Below are 15,932 nucleotides of genomic sequence, written 5' to 3'. Positions count from 1 at the left end.
TCTGAACGCTTTGCACAAGGTGGCTTATTTTGACCTCTGACTGTCAAATCCCCCTTCTCACATAACAAATATAGTGAATTCCTGGCTAAGGAAGTGTCCCTAGCATTCCCTTTCCTTCTCAAGAATCAAGAAACCCTGAACATTTTCTCCATTTTTTAATACATGACAAATACATTCTACTTTCTACCCAGAAGAAATATAAGCAAACATTGATTCTCTAAGAGAATCTGCTCTATACCCACCAGCAGACATCTATAACTCATAACTGACCAGAAGCATCTGCCGTAAATAATAATATCAATAAAGAGCACAAGATAGCCCAAACCAGGCAAAGATGCAAGTGCCAGCATTAACAGCTGGGAGGTCAAGCAGCCACTTATCCTGGAGCTAGGTGTGCCCAACTGTGAATACATTGGTTACTTATGTCATGGTTCACATTACTCCAAGAATGTCAGAACCAATCCAGATCATGGTCAGGACTCTCTGCGTGCTACACAGGCAAAGTCTCAGCAGAAGTGTCTGCAGGTGACACCCTTGTCAGAGAATGGGGATAACCCTTTTTGAAAGCAAATTCATCTTCAGACATACTTTTCTCCCCTTATATGCTTATTTCACCTCTACCCAGCTAGGCTAAGCTGCTTCCTCAGAGACAGACTTAATGATTTAATTATTCTCTATCTATCTATAAGATGATGCTACCAAGTTGGTGTGTTTGATGTCTCTTTTCCAAAACACTGGGTATTAATTAAATATTATCTGTTACTTTTAAGATTACTCTTACACTTCGCTGGGGCCTTTTTTTTTTTTTTTTTTTTGTCTTGGCAAAGCATCCCATGAGAGGGACATGTGACAAGCACCAGATCAGCATTCTTGTTATCGTATTACAACGTATGTACAGGCCCTCTTTTAATTAAAAATAAGCCTTGTAAATACTGTTCAGAAGTGACCAAACCTGTAAAACTTCTACTAGGCTTCAAGTGTGCATTCAACACACCTTTGCTCACCACCACTGCATCTCACCCTGTGGCTGCTACCTCATTCTACCTCTTATCACCAAGGTAAAATAATGCAAGGCTGGGAGAAGAAAGAAAATGTGCAATCTCTTCTCAAAATGAGGTCCAAGGAACCCTAATCTTTTCCTTTGACCAGAGGGGAAGAAAAAGAAAAATATGCACCAAGTCCCCAAAATCGCCTGAGAGGAATACACTATGGCAATTCCCCCCATCTGTACCCTATTTTCCTTGGCTGCTTTGGCATGGTTAAGGCCTTGAATTCATGACTACTTATTTCCCCAAATATAGTTTGAATGTCTTATTTTTGCAACTGAATGACATTATGAATATTTAGTAGCCATTGCTCAACAAATCTAAAAGCCTTGCTTTTCTAGCCAAGACTTTAAGAACAATACAATGCCATAGGGAAAGATGGACTCAGATAACCACCCAAGTCTTCCACTTATCTAGGACTTTTCTCATTCAATTGCATCTCCCGAAACCCAGAGACATCACTAGATTTGCATTTAAACAGGAAGTCATCTCTGAAGGCTGAAAGTAAAGGAAAAACTGAATCTCTTTTATTTTTACAGTCCCACTTCACCAAATTCTCAACCTTCTGCTCTGTCTTAGCTGGACAGACTTTTGTTGACTGAAGGTGAAATGGCATAGCGTTTGCCCAAGTAACTTTTGCAAGACATAGAAGCCCAATTACTAAAGTCATCCTGAAATCAATACACTAGCAGCTTGTTTACTGACAGGATTTACTTATTCAGGAGATGCATAATCTCAAGCTTGCAAAACAATGTGTTCTCCCAGCAATATTGCCTAAACCTACAGTATACAGATAATAATTGAAGCTCAATTACTCAGCTGATATACGGGACTTTTCATATTTCACTTAATAATCATGAATTGCGAATGTGCTTTGGGAGAATTTCTGCTAGAGTGCTGAAAAGTTTCCATTATGTTAGGAATAATCAACCAAAAAGCTCTTTCCTCCCTAGTGAAGGAAAATAACATGTATTTTGAAATTTCTTTCAGGAAAGGTGCATCGCCATCAATGAAAGATCTACTCACGTCATATTCCACATTCCATTCATTCAACCAACAAAGCTCCTGGGAGTGAATAATCTGACGTTCGTAACAATTTCTCCTTAAAAGTCAAGGTTCCCTGCAGACAGGACACCTCTGACAAAGGTAGGATGTAGAAAATGAATGATTCTCAGGGCCACGTTATTTGTGAAGTTGGACCCTTTTCATAACAGCTGTCACCTTTTAATGAGTTTAAATGTGTGCTTTCATTTAATCACAGAAAGGACTCCCACAAACCTGTGAAGCTGAATCACCACATTTTGCCACAGGCATTGCTAACTAACCCAACTACTAAATCAAGTTGCTTTCTCTTCTCAATTTTTTTCTGCAAGTATTTTTAGGTCTGGCAAATTTACAGAAGCTTATGACACAACATTAAAAAGTCATACTTTTAATCTCTAAAGTAAATGTTTTCAAGGCTCACAAATGCTCTGCCCTCTATCTTATGAAATGAACAGTTAAAACCCAGAAGAAACTGGATTCTAAACACCACATGCTTCATAACAAGAGGAAAAGTGTGAAAGCAACCAAAACAGCAGAAATAAACAGAAAATGCACAGAAATGTGCAGAAATGGGGACAAGCATGAAGCATAAATAATAGAAATATAAAAGAAACGTGGAGGAATAATCTGTGTTAAAAATACTTTGTGTTCTTATTAACAAATAGAACTAAGTGATAGAAGGCATCAATAGCTTAAAAACCACTGAAGTCTCAATGGAGGTGTGAGAGAATTCATGGGAATGTTTGGCAGGGTGCTGGGAGCCAGCGTTGCCTGGCAGGAACAGTACCCAGCAGCTAAATGTTGACTGGCTCAGTAAACATGGGCAAATTACGGAATCAATCTGAGCCTGGGTCTCGCACCTTCAAATGTGGATAATTATCCTGATCCTGTGGGCTTGTTAGGAGGCTCAGAGAGATTGATATTAAGGCATTGTGTAAAGTGCTGTACAAATGCAAGGTGTTATTATTATTATGACATCAATGTTCTAGCATCTAAATTACAGGGACAACATGCTTATTATTGACACGCTTAAATACATATCTTACGTACATTGAGATTTGCTTTTAATTTCACAGATGTTTTCAGCTGCAAGGACTCTTGGAATCATCTTGTTTAGTTATTTTATGGAAACTGAAACTGGGTGGGTAGATTCTAACCTGTTTTCTCTTCCCATTGTAACAGCAAATAATAGAAAAAAAAATACCTCAAGCCATGGACTAAGAAAAGCCCCTTCAGCAACACCACTTTTCCAGGAATGAGATACATGTAAATGCATACTTGTATGAAAAATTATGAACAGTTAATGTCTTTGACAGCAACTTTCAAAAATTATGTAGCATATATTTAGAGCCATTTTCAAAATTTGTCCTTTGCAATCATTTATCAATTTTTTTATTTGCAGTCATTTATTGAAAAATTTCTTTGCAAAAACTGACTCATAACAGCTTGAAAAGATGAAAAAAAGAGAAAGAGGGAAAAACAAGGGAGGAAAAGAGGGAGAGAGGTTTAAAAAAGGGGAAAGAAGAAAGAAAAAAACATTAAGGTAGTGCATAATTCTTTTATTATTATTATTTTTATTTAGCTTTTAATTTTTTAAAGTGCATTTTGATTCATTGTACACAAATGGGGTACATAATTTTGCTTGTATGGTTGTGCACCATGTAGATTCATACCATTCATGTAATCATACATGTACATAGAGTAATGATGTCTGTCTCATTCCACCATTTTTCATACCCCCCTCCCTCTCATTTTCTTCTACATATTCTAAAGTTCCCCCATTATTCTCTCATTCCCCACCCCCAGCCCCATTATATATCATCCTCCACTTATCAGGGAAAGCATTCGGCCTTTGTTTTTTTGGGATTGGCTTATTTCACTTAGCATGATATTCTCCAATTCCATCCATTTATTTGCAAATGCCATAATATTATTCTTCTTTATGGCTGAATAGTATTCCATTGTATATATATACCAGAATTTCTTTATCCATTCAACTGTTGAAGGACATCTAGGTTGGTTCCACAATCTATTGTGAACTGAGCAGCTATAAACATTGATGTGGCTGTGTTACTGTAATGTGCTGATTTTAGGTCCTTTGGGTATAAACTGAGGAGTGGGATAACTGGGTCAGAAGGTGGGTCCATTCCAAGTTTTCTTAGGATTCTCCATACTGCTTTCCAGAGTGGCTGCATAATTCTTATAAATTCATTTCACGCATAATCTATTTAACCAGAATTCCATCAGCAAAGTTAAAAAAATCAAAAAGTAACTATATGGATAAGGTTTCTGATTCTCTATTAACTTTACAGCAAATCAAGTCAAGAAAAAAATCTGAAATGCATCATATTTAAAAACCCTGTCCTTCACTTCGCCCTCCAGCCGCAGCAGCTGCAGCCCCATCCTAGCGAGCCGAGCGGCCTTAGATGCGAGCCAAGCGGCAGCAGCGCCCCTCAGGAGACCTCCAGATCACCTCTTCCTGCGGCCTCGCCATGGCGACCTACGGACAGAGCTGCGTGAGGCCAATGTGTATTCCTCCATCATATGCTGACCTTGGCAAAGCTGCTAGAGAGATCTTCAACAAAGGATTTGGCTTTGGGTTGGTGAAACTGGATGTGAAAACAAAGTCATGCAGTGGCGTGGAATTCTCAACATCTGGTTCATCTAATACAGACACTGGTAAAGTTACTGGGACCTTGGAGACCAAATATAAATGGTGTGAGTATGGTCTGACTTTCACAGAAAAATGGAACACTGATAACACTCTGGGAACAGAAATCGCAATTGAAGACCAGATTTGTCAAGGTTTGAAGCTGACATTTGAAACTACCTTTTCACCAAATACAGGAAAGAAAAGTGGTAAAATCAAGTCTTCTTACAAGAGGGAGTGTATAAACCTTGGTTGTGATGTTGACTTTGATTTTGCTGGGCCTGCAATCCATGGTTCAGCTGTCTTTGGTTATGAGGGCTGGCTTGCTGGGTACCAGATGACCTTTGACAGTGCCAAATCAAAGCTGACAAGGAATAACTTTGCAGTGGGCTACAGGACTGGGGACTTTCAGCTACACACTAACGTCAATGATGGGACAGAATTTGGAGGATCCATTTATCAGAAAGTATGTGAAGATCTTGACACTTCAGTAAACCTTGCTTGGACATCAGGGACCAACAGCACTCGTTTTGGCATTGCAGTTAAGTATCAGTTGGATCCCACTGCTTCCATTTCTGCAAAGGTCAACAACTCTAGTTTAATTGGAGTGGGCTACATTCAGACTCTAAGGCCTGGTGTGAAGCTTACGCTGTCAGCTCTGGTAGACAGGAAGAGCATTAATGCTGGAAGCCACAAACTTGGGCTTGCCCTGGAATTGGAGGCTTAATCCAGCTGAAAGAAACCTCTGGGAATGGATATCAGAAGATTTGGCCTTAATATATTTCCATTGTGACCAGCAGGCTTCCCCCCCACCCCAAGAAGGTGATCAAAACAAGGATGATCTGAACAAGAGCTGTATTTTAAATATTTAGACAGTTACTTGTTAGCAGGTTTCTAGTTGAATTGGTTATCTAGTTACCAATGCTGCAGTCATGCAGTCACCTATACATTATTTAAATGTATTTAACTGTTAAATGTGCTACACACCAATAATGAAATAGACCTTTATGAAAACTGTGAAAAAAAATAAATAAAAAAAAAAAAATTAAAAACCCTGTAAGATCAATAGTCACATTTAAAACCAAAAGATGATACAATCATTAACCAATGACACCTTCAGTTTTTCTGTTATTCATTTGAACTTAATCAAAAGTAAATAAAATTATCAAGTCCAGGGGTTTGTTTTTTTCCTATGAAATATAGGAAAAAATATAATATAGTATTATATAATACTATATATACTATATTATATATACTATTATATATAATATATATATATACTATATTATAATATAGTATTAGCTTTCTAATACTATATTAAAATATACTTAAAGAAATCTGGTTGGACTAATTAGATCTGGTAAATTAATACCAGAACAAACTTAAAATAGTTCATCTATCCCGGTGACTCTGGAGGCTGAGGCAGGAGTATTGAGAGTTCAAAGCCGGCCTCAGCCAAAGAGAGGTACTAAGCAACTCAGTGAGACCCTGTTTCTAAATAAAATACAAAATAGGGGATGTGGCTCAGTGGTCAAGTGCCCCTGAGTTCAATCCCCAGTGCCCAAAAGAAAAAAAAAAAAGTTCTTGTTCAACACAATTCTAATTATCTACAATGGCCAATAATATATGAGAAAGAATTAGGAGATGATTATGGAAATTAAGAAAAATCATTATAATTAAACTTTCCTAGAGCTTTTAAGTATTCAATGCTTGCTGCTAAGTGAATAAAACCAGTTTTTGACATTTAAAAAATTACTTTTGAAAAACTTTCTGAAATCTTAATATAAAGATCAGAAATTCTCAGGACATACTCATCTGTCCTTAAGGTTTTATATAAATTCAAGGAATGACTTGGTTTTATTCAAGTCACTAAAATGGTAAAAAATTTATGAGTATAGTCAAAGAAACCAAAACATGCAGTTTTTCACATATAAATGTCATTTTTTTTTATATCAGAGAGACCATATGCAATGCATCAATTTTATCCCATACTTGGAGTAAATGAAAGGAACTACAGTGAATGGTCATAATAATGTCAATTGTAAGGCAATACAACTGCTAAAGCAATCATGACGTCACCCACTGTGCACAGGCTGCACAGTCGTAGCAGTAAAACGTCAGTACTACATTTCTGTTTTTAAAATAAAATCCTTCATGAATGATCTTAAAATGCCTGCAAAGTAAACTGTTATATTTCCTCTTACACACAGGTCCAAGTACAAGGTAATACCAGCAGCAATACCTTATCCTTTCTTGGTGTCAAATCTACCTATTTATTTCTAAGTGATTTCCCCAAATAAACAGGTAAATCTGTAGATTTCTAAAATGAATCAGGAAACTGATGTATCCTCTCATTCACAACTAGCAGTAGCTCAATTAATTTGAGAGACATTGTCTGAGCCCAGTGTGATTCAACCCAGATTTATTGTGTCTGGAATTAGGCAGACTTCTATTTCTTTTCTTTCTTTGCTTTCTGCAGCAGGAGTTATATAAAGAATGTAAAGTAGTCATTTTGCTCATTCATAACAAATTTTAGGGAAAAATCATGCAGTTGGGAAGAAATTTAAAAACCTATCAATTATAATCCAGACTTCAGTTCATTTCTTCAATTGGGTTGTTACTTAAAAAAAAAAAAAAAAAAAAAAAGACCATTTTTAAATGTAAATTGTATTATTTCTTGGGCACTTTACCTTTTACATTAAAAGTTTTCTTACAGTCATTTAGAAAATTCTAAAACGTTAAGATCTGCTATAATAAGGCATTAACAGTTATAAAAAATGACAAGAAACAGAGAACTCGATGAAGAAGCTTGGGCCTACAAGTATTTCCACATTCTTTTTCCTTTGCCTGGAGGCCAGGTAATAGTCTCTTCCTCTGAGACTGAGCTAAATGTTCTCTTTTTGAGAAACTGTCCCAATCTCAGAGGTAGAATTTATCTCTGTGAACAGTAACTGAATCTCAAATCACATCTGTTAGGAAACACTGCATTACAGGGGATTATTCTCATGTCTCTCTCCCAGCTCAGCCACTCCGAACTGTAAGTCCTTTGAGGACAAGTACAGTTCTCTTATTTCTCTTGTGTATCCAAAACTTGGCATGAAATGTGCATCTAGTTTATCAGTGGTTCTCAAACTCGCATGGATGGGAATCTCTTGGAATAATTATATTCACAGGCCATGGGCCCCCTCCCCATAGGCTCTTATTCAGGGTGGGGTCCAATATTGTTGTGCATTTTCAGTAGGTTCCCAGGGGCTGCTACTGCTGTCGTGGGTCCACACTGCAGTTGATCTTTAATGGGCTAATTCATGAAATAAAACGTAACCCTGAAACTTATTTACTAATGAAATAAGAACCTGCTCCTGGATCTTGAAGATGCTCATGAGATAAATATGAAATAGGAGTATGAGAACAAAGACAAAATTTCTTGTTACAAGCTACATAAAACACTTCATCAGAATTTCCCAGAGAGCTTTAAGAAATGTGTGTGCTGGACTCTATCCTCTGGAAATTCTGATTCAATGGGTCTGAGGTACACTAAGTCATTTTCTTTTTCAAAAGTTCCTCAGATGATTATGAGGAACAGTTAAGGTTCAAAAGCTATTGCTTAAAAATAAAAAGAAAGCTGTATACATTTGCGCCTGCCTGTAATCCCAGCGGCCCTGAAGGCTGAGACAGGAGGATCATGAGTTCAAAGCCAGAGTCAGCAATTTAGGGAACCCCTAAGTAATTTAGTGAGACCCTGCTTCAAAATAAAATACAATGAAAGAGGGAGCTGGAATTGTTTCTCAGTGGTTAAGCACCCGGGTTCAATTCCTGGAGCCAGCCCCCCCAAAAAAAAGAAAAAGAAAAAATTCATTTTCTACTCTTTTTGGTTCAGTCACTGATTTACAAAACCAAGTAATCTGATGTTAACTTCTTCTTCTTCTTCTTCTTCTTATTATTATTATTATTATTATTTTACTCAGAACTGAACCCAGAAGAGCTAGCTAAATCCCAAGCATTTTTTATTTTAAGACAGGATCTCACTAAGTTGCAGAGGCTGGTCTCAACCCTGCGCTCTTCCTGCCTTAGTTTCCCAAGTTGCTAGGATTACAGAGGCATGTGCCACAGCACCTGGATGATACTGATTGAAATAGGAAGAGGGGAGCCTCCTCTGAGATTTACAAATATAATGATTTCCAATATTCTTAACTGTGTGCTATACTATTTAGCAGTTACAGATAACTGCAACTAATCAGTAGCCTAGTCTAGAAAGAAGTTAGTAATCCAGAATCCCAGTGTGGCTCAATGTTGATGCTGATAGCGAATATCTGACAGGTAGAAATAGGAGGTTGTCATGGGGTCAGATCTTTCCATGATCAAAGACAATAACTGCAGTAGAAGTAGAAGTACCTGATACAAGGACAATTCAAGGATATACTGCTCTCTTGGGCTCCAGACTTTTATATTCTACTGCCTCATGCTGTTTCTAGTTCAGCATTTCAAATATGACATACATAAAAGCTGAATTCACACCCCTTTACTTTAGTCTCCCCAACTTCTCAGCCTCTGAGAATGGATTCAGTATCTACCCAGGCTCCCGAATGAAAAGTCTGTGTCGTCCTGGGATTCTCTTTTTCTTACATTTCCTACCTATAGATACCAATCAGTTCTGCCTTCTGATTAGCCCCCAATCACTTGTTCTGTATCCTTCCTGCTCTTGCTTCATCTCCTGACTGCAAAAGTCCCTGATCTCCCTCTTTCCACTATCTCCCCTACAAACCATTCGCCATCTTTCTAAAACATTATCTTCTTCATGTGAGTTCCTAGCTTAAAATTCCCCAGTGACTTCTCTTTCATACAGGCCGAGATTCAAAGCCACTGTGAGGTTAACAGAGTTCTCTCTGGATGATATGTAAGCTCACCATTCATTTCTTCTCTTCCTGTCATATTTAATTATCAGTGCTCTCAAGAACTTTGCTCCAACAAGCACTTCTCTTATATTCTACTCTCTAAGGAAATAACCATATAACCAAATGGTTCTTTGAAGGCTCAGATGTGTAATTCCTTCCACTGGGGATATTCCTGGTCTCCTTTTCAGGTAGAATTACAAGCAATTAATCTTAAAAGACATCTTTTATCCTGTGCAGAACTCTACCATTGCTCTTGTGATGTTGCATACTCACACTCTCTAACTCTTTTGCTAACTGACTTCCAAATACTTACAGGCAAGTATCAACTGTGATTCATTCTTACATCCCAAAATATGGATAGAACAGTGTGAATTGCTCACAACAGCTCGAACATAAAGAAAAAAATGCAAACAAAAGCCTAAGTAGTAATAATAACCAATATTTGTCTTTATAATCAAAGGACAAACAACGGTGGTTAACTTACATAATTATTTGTGCTAAATCAAGCCATATATGCTGGTTCACTAGCAAGAGTGTAATTGTGGTTATATTTAGGGTGATGTACTATTAATTCCCTAAGCTGCAATTCTAGTGTCTAGTTAATTTGAGGTTGCAGATATCATGAGAAAGGACACTTGGACTCATTCTGTCTCTGAGAACCTACCAGAATGGTATATTACTTGGAGGAAAGAGGGACATTCTATCCTCTGTGAGAGCTTTCACACAGTACATTCTAAAGCAAGCTGAAATTGCTAGGAGTAAAATTCATTCTAAGTGTATGCAATTCACAGAAGGTCAGTCAACAGGGCCAGACATCTGATACCTTCTATGCCTTTCAGTGCCTTCCAAGATTAAAATGGTAAATCCAGCACTTGGTTTCTAACGGGGCTTAGTAAACACACCCCCACTACTGGCTGAACTCAATTAGCCTCCCAGCTAGCTTTGCGAACTTTCTAGATCAGACGAAGAAAGAGAGAGAGAAAGAGAGAGAATATAAAGGAAGGTTTACCATATGTCCACTAAGAGTGAAAATTTCAGTCAAACCAATTATTTAAATAATTCTTGAGCTCCATCTAACTGACTGTGCCCATGGACATGACAGTGGACAATCTTGAGACATTGTCCAAAGGGTCAGGTGTGGAATTTTCTTAAAAAGACAACCTTTTCAAAAGAAAATGAAAAAAAGTTTTGAGAAAACACTGTGATGTCAAATGGGGGTGGCCTAGAAGAACAGTCAAGTTACACTCTAGTCTGTATGTGCTGATGGCTGAAGAATAAACCAGTAATAATTAACTCAGAATTAAAATGTTTCTAACCATAATTTCCAATGTTCACTAATGACAGAAAGAAGTAAAACAAAATGAACTTATTATGCACTTGAGGACAGAATCTAGTTTTTAAAATTGTGTTTACAGGGGAAAATGTGTACACAGGGAAATACGTATGGGTGGCCTATACTTTAAAACCTTGAACTTTTCTTATTAGTAAAGTCTAACTATAAATAAGGCCATTTCTATAGTACTAAGTCAGCATTAAATGCACACACATGATATTCACAGCAGGTAATGTGGCAAGAGTCAAATTATTTGGTAGGTGGGTCCTTCCTTGGACAGACTGAATGTGCTCAACATTCTGATCCCATTATCATTTCAGGACCAGGGGCACAAGTGTGGGGCTACCTTCCCTTAATTCCTCATAATCATTAATTGCTTTTAACATTAGAGTTAGTCACTATTGTCAAAAAAGTTTCAGATACTAACTGCTAGTCCTGGAGCTTACCTCAGAGAAAAAACAAAGAGTATTTTCTTTTTAAACAGCATCCTTCATTTTTATTGACACTACCTCTAAAAACATTTCAAAAATTGTTAGTGCTGTCATGTGAACTGAGTGTAATTATGCAGTACAACAGATTTTGAAAAATTATGGATTATGAAATTAAATATGTGAAGACAGAAGTGACTGTTCAAAGTCCACTGAAGCAATATTACCCAATTGGATCAATATCTGCTATCAATGTGGCTACAGACACTCAGACTGCTGGTCTCCTTTTTGGATTTGAGAAGCAAGTTACTAATATTTTAATTAGTGGCTTAAAGAATCACATTTCTCTGAACAATAGTAAAAACCATTAAAACTACCCCCCTTTTAATTGGCATACTCTATGCACTCAGAAAATATTCATTCAGTTCAGAAATTAGAACACAGAATCTTGGAGCTTCAAAGTGACATATCCACCTTCATGCAGAGCTGGAATAAGAAAATAGGCCTCTTGGACTTCCCAAGGTTTGATTCCCTTAGAGAAAAGAGGGGTAGTGGTTCTTCACTTCAGATATCATCAAAATTCCTGCATTTGTTTCTCTGTAATATAGTCCAGAGCTTCTGAATCAGAGTGTTCTCCAAGGTAGAGCTGGGGCAGGCTCGTTTCTACAAAGCTCATTGAGAATACCTGCTCTCCTTGGAATGCACCAAGGATCTCTTCCAGAGCAGCACCTTTACCTCCCCATTTTGCAAGAGTGTCTTGCTCAATATCCCTGAAGCAATCTCCATGTTGGTTCACTCTTTGATTTGGCCACTAAGCTGCCACGATAAAAGGCAGCCAGAACAACGACTGAGAAGCCCTGGGCAGGAGTATAGACACTGAATAAGCAGGCGTCTGCTGAAAACTTCAGACAAGGGGCCCATCTTAATGAGCCTGCTCCCTGGTCCCTTTCCTCTTCATCATCTGGCATTAGTCATTCACACACACACACCTGACCTGGCTCTCCTGAAACCAGGCAGTTTGGAGTTGTGGGAATTTGAATCTTGACTCTGCCTCTTACTAGCTGTAGAAAAATCATCTTATCACTTTACTTTTCTGTACCTTGGTTTCCCCATAAATAGAGCATTCACCTCACTTGAAGTGAGGATTAATAAGACACTTAGAACCGTGTCTGGTCTTAGGTCTGAAAGCAACTAGTACAGATGACTCCCTATCTTAGAATAACAATAACAACAACAAATTCACTAAAACCAGTAGTTCTTCTTGAACAAAACTGAATTAATAGATCCTTAAGTAACTTTGTAGAAAAATTTCACTTCATATTTTTAATAATTTGTCCCTCAAAAATGTGGCCTTTCAAATATTGCTTTAGTGGAAGGGCATTTGTTTACTACTCTCCCATTGTATTCAGGAGCATTCTGTTTTAAGTGAGTACAGGACAAACAGGAAAATTCAGTGGTATTTCTATTTTTCCCAGATATAAATTTCCAACCACCACCAATCCTAGTGTTCCAAGAGTGACATCAAAGAGCTGGGCACACTTCTGGAGCAAGAAGTGATGCTCTGCAGGGGCTCCAAGAACTTAATTTAAAATAAAGAGGGTCCCTTTGGTAGAGATAGAGAGATGCTACTTTATTAAGAGAACCCTAGCATCTCAGGAGCACACCAGACTTCTCTCCCTGTCATCTAAAGCAGCGAGGAGGGGAGCCCTCCAGGCTAATGTAAGGGGGGAAAACCATCCACTGGCTCCTTTACCTGTAGTGAAGAGACTAATCCTTTATTATTGAAACCACACCCTCCCTTTTCCCTTTTGCCTGTATTTTGCAAGATTGTTAAAACTCCAGATGTTCCAATGGAACTCTTTACTTTGGCAGGTAAATCTTCCTGGAGACTACCAATCCTTCTCCCCAGCTAAAGGGCTTTGAAAAATCCTATAGCCTCCTCTCACCCTCAACCAATGAAATCAGAATGTCCAGGGTGGGAAATAGACCCCCCCACCCCCGAATCTCAGGTGAGTGCACTGCATACCAAAGTTAGAAACCACTCTTCTATGCCTTACTCCTCCTCCAACAAACCCGCTCAGCACCAAAACCCCAACTCCCCATGCCAATGACATCAACAGCAAGCAAGGACCTGACTCTTGGAACCTGATCTGATTTTGAAATTGTGCAATTAAACCTTCTGAGGCATGTTTCTCGTGTCAAGTGGGTTTATGGTCGGCAGTCACGAAGCCAGACTTGCTCATGTTCCGTCTGGACATTTGGCATACACGTGAACCATGGATATCAGTCCTTTATTTTTTTTCCAATTAAGTTTAATATTTTAGTTGGCTTAATGTCAAACTCTCCAAAAAAAAAAAAAAAAAGAAAAGAAAAAGAAACATCCGAAAAATCAGATCTCGGGATGAGAAGAAAAGTTTGCTGAAGGCCCCATTTTTAAATACCGCGGAGATGGCCAGTCGGGCTAAGTTCCGCACCTAGGGAGTTTGTCATAAGGGCTCAGGTGTTCACCGCGGCCAGGCATACATCTTGGTCCAGGTCCATTGCAAAACTAAGAGATGCAGTCGAAGCATTACAAGTCGTGGACAAACCTCGGGAGTACAGGGAAGCAGTCACCTTAAAAAGACCCCAGGGGTCTTAGGCGCAGCCACCAGGAAAGGGGCTTCAGTCTGGCAGCGAACCCTCATCTCCCCAGCCGGGTGCACCTGGCACGTCAGGACGATCGCAAGCACCCTACTTGTGGCTGGGGTCTGCTCCGGAAGGGCGGATCGGATCCTCCTCACTGATCTTTCCAATAAGGAAACTATCCAGCACCACGCCTTCCCCAGTGCTCGCCGTGGGGAAAAAAAACTCCTAGCCTCCCAGGTCACTGCTGCAGCTCCGCACCCGGGAAATGGGTTTGCAGAGATCAGCAAGAAGGGCCGCTGGCAGGGCCGGGATAGCGTGCTGCTTAACCGTAAGAGTGGGGTGGAAGAAGGAGGCGCAGAGGGTACGCTCGGGAAATCTCCCACCCCAGAAAGTCCGAGGGTGGACAGATTCTCGAAGTTCTTTCTCGGCTCCCTAAGCCCCAAGGACTTGGCTGAAGGGACCCACCCTCCTGGGCCGCCTCGCCCCTCCGGTTGACAGTGCAGCTCACACGTGCTGCAACGCCAGGCACCTACCCCGCACCAAGTTTTCGCCCACAGCCGCCGACCCAGCGCAGGAGGGCTTGAAAGTGAGAAAAGTAAGTTGGGAGCGGTCGGGTACGTCGGCGCTCCCAGCGGCGGTTCCCACACCCCGCTCGCAGCCCCGCTGCCCTGAGCCCTGCGTCTCCCTTCCTCAGGTCATAGCAGACTCGCTCAGCCCAGAAAAGAAACGTCCAGTTCCTCCCACGGTCCCAGCCAGAAGCGCAGCTGATCCTCAAGGAAACAGGAAAGGAGGGGCTGGCGGCGCGGGACGCGGAGCCGGTGCGCCGGTGCGCGGGCGGGGCGGGCTGCGGGGTCGGGAAGCCAGCTCCGGAGTGTGGCGCGGGGGGTTTCGGGGCACGCCCTTACCTTTCTTTTCCTCCAATGCACAACTCGCCCAGACTAGCGCAGCCAGCAGCACCAGCAGCGAGGCTCCCGCCGTCCTGGAGGGTCGCATTGCTGCCCCCGAGGAGCTGGCTCCGGCTCTCCGCAATTAATCCCGGACTGAGTCAGGCGACCGTGTGCGGTGTCGGCAGCGATGAGGCGGAGACTCGGGCAGACGCCTAGGTGGCTTGTCGTTCGGTCTGGGCGGCGGCAGCCGCCGGGACTTGTTCGGGCCGCCCTGGCCGCGGGCGCGCACACCGTGCAGGAGGCGGAGGCTGCAGCGCTGCGCCGGGGGCTGCCCAGACGTCTAGCTTGCGCGGGCCGGGGCGTGGGGAGGCTGGGCGAGAGGAGGAGGGACCAGGCAAAGGAGGAGGGATCGGGAGGAGCGGAGGAGGAGGAGAATGCCGAGAGGGAGGAAGAACTCGCCGCAAGGATCGAAAGCAGGCTGCGAACAGAAGGTGGTAGTGGATGGCTGCAATTGAACCGAGCACTCAGGCGGGAGGCGGGCAACGTCCAGGAGGGAAGTGCGTGTTCTTGGGAGTTAATTTCTGAATGGAGTGTCCCCTGCGCTTCTCAGTACGTGGTCCACTCGGACTTACATGGCTAGCTCGAAGGGTCAGCCTACATCGAGCCACCCAAATCTATTAAGTCCCCTTCCCCCGTCTTCCCCCCTCTTCCTTTTCCTTCTTTCAATTTACTAAGCAAACTTGTACCAGCTTGGGACGAACTGGCTGAGCCCTGGAGCCAAATTTGGATAATGGCACCATGGAGAATCTGCCCTTTATTCTGGTCTCCAACTCCCCCTCCGCACCCCGGAATCTTAGCACAGACTGGCCTAGCAGCGTAGGTGTTCTCACCCTCGACTGGCAGGAGCACCAGATGTCTGAAGTGGCGCTCTGAAGTCCGAGGGTCCTTCAGATCTCATCAAGCACCCTCGAAATCGTCTGAAACAAAGGCAACCAATTCGTGGGACAGAGAATGACCTCAATAAATG

General features: G+C 41.1%; 2 protein-coding genes across 3 annotated transcripts in view; one reads left to right on the top strand and one right to left on the bottom strand.

Annotated features, from left to right (window-relative positions):
* EGFR (epidermal growth factor receptor) overlaps window positions 1–15,193 on the bottom strand; it is a 195,269-nt gene extending 180,076 nt beyond the window's left edge. For both annotated transcript variants that reach the window (XM_079151507.1, XM_079151508.1), the window contains exon 1: window positions 14,924–15,193. In XM_079151507.1, the coding sequence (XP_079007633.1) occupies window positions 14,924–15,011 (88 nt within the window). In that variant the 5' untranslated portion in view covers window positions 15,012–15,193. The remainder of the gene's footprint in view (window positions 1–14,923) is intronic.
* Window positions 4,459–5,679, top strand: LOC306667603 (non-selective voltage-gated ion channel VDAC2-like). The gene has a single exon (XM_079150339.1). The coding sequence runs from the start codon at window positions 4,517–4,519 to the stop codon at window positions 5,465–5,467; it is 951 nt and encodes a 316-aa protein (XP_079006465.1). The 5' UTR covers window positions 4,459–4,516; the 3' UTR covers window positions 5,468–5,679.
* Window positions 15,194–15,932: the final 739 nt, after the last annotated feature.

This window comes from Sciurus vulgaris (genome assembly GCF_902686455.1).
Source record: "Sciurus vulgaris genome assembly, chromosome: 8".
Taxonomy (NCBI): domain Eukaryota; kingdom Metazoa; phylum Chordata; class Mammalia; order Rodentia; family Sciuridae; genus Sciurus; species Sciurus vulgaris.
The sequence above is the reverse complement of the archived record's forward strand: the minus strand, read 5'-3'. Positions and strand labels throughout refer to the sequence as shown.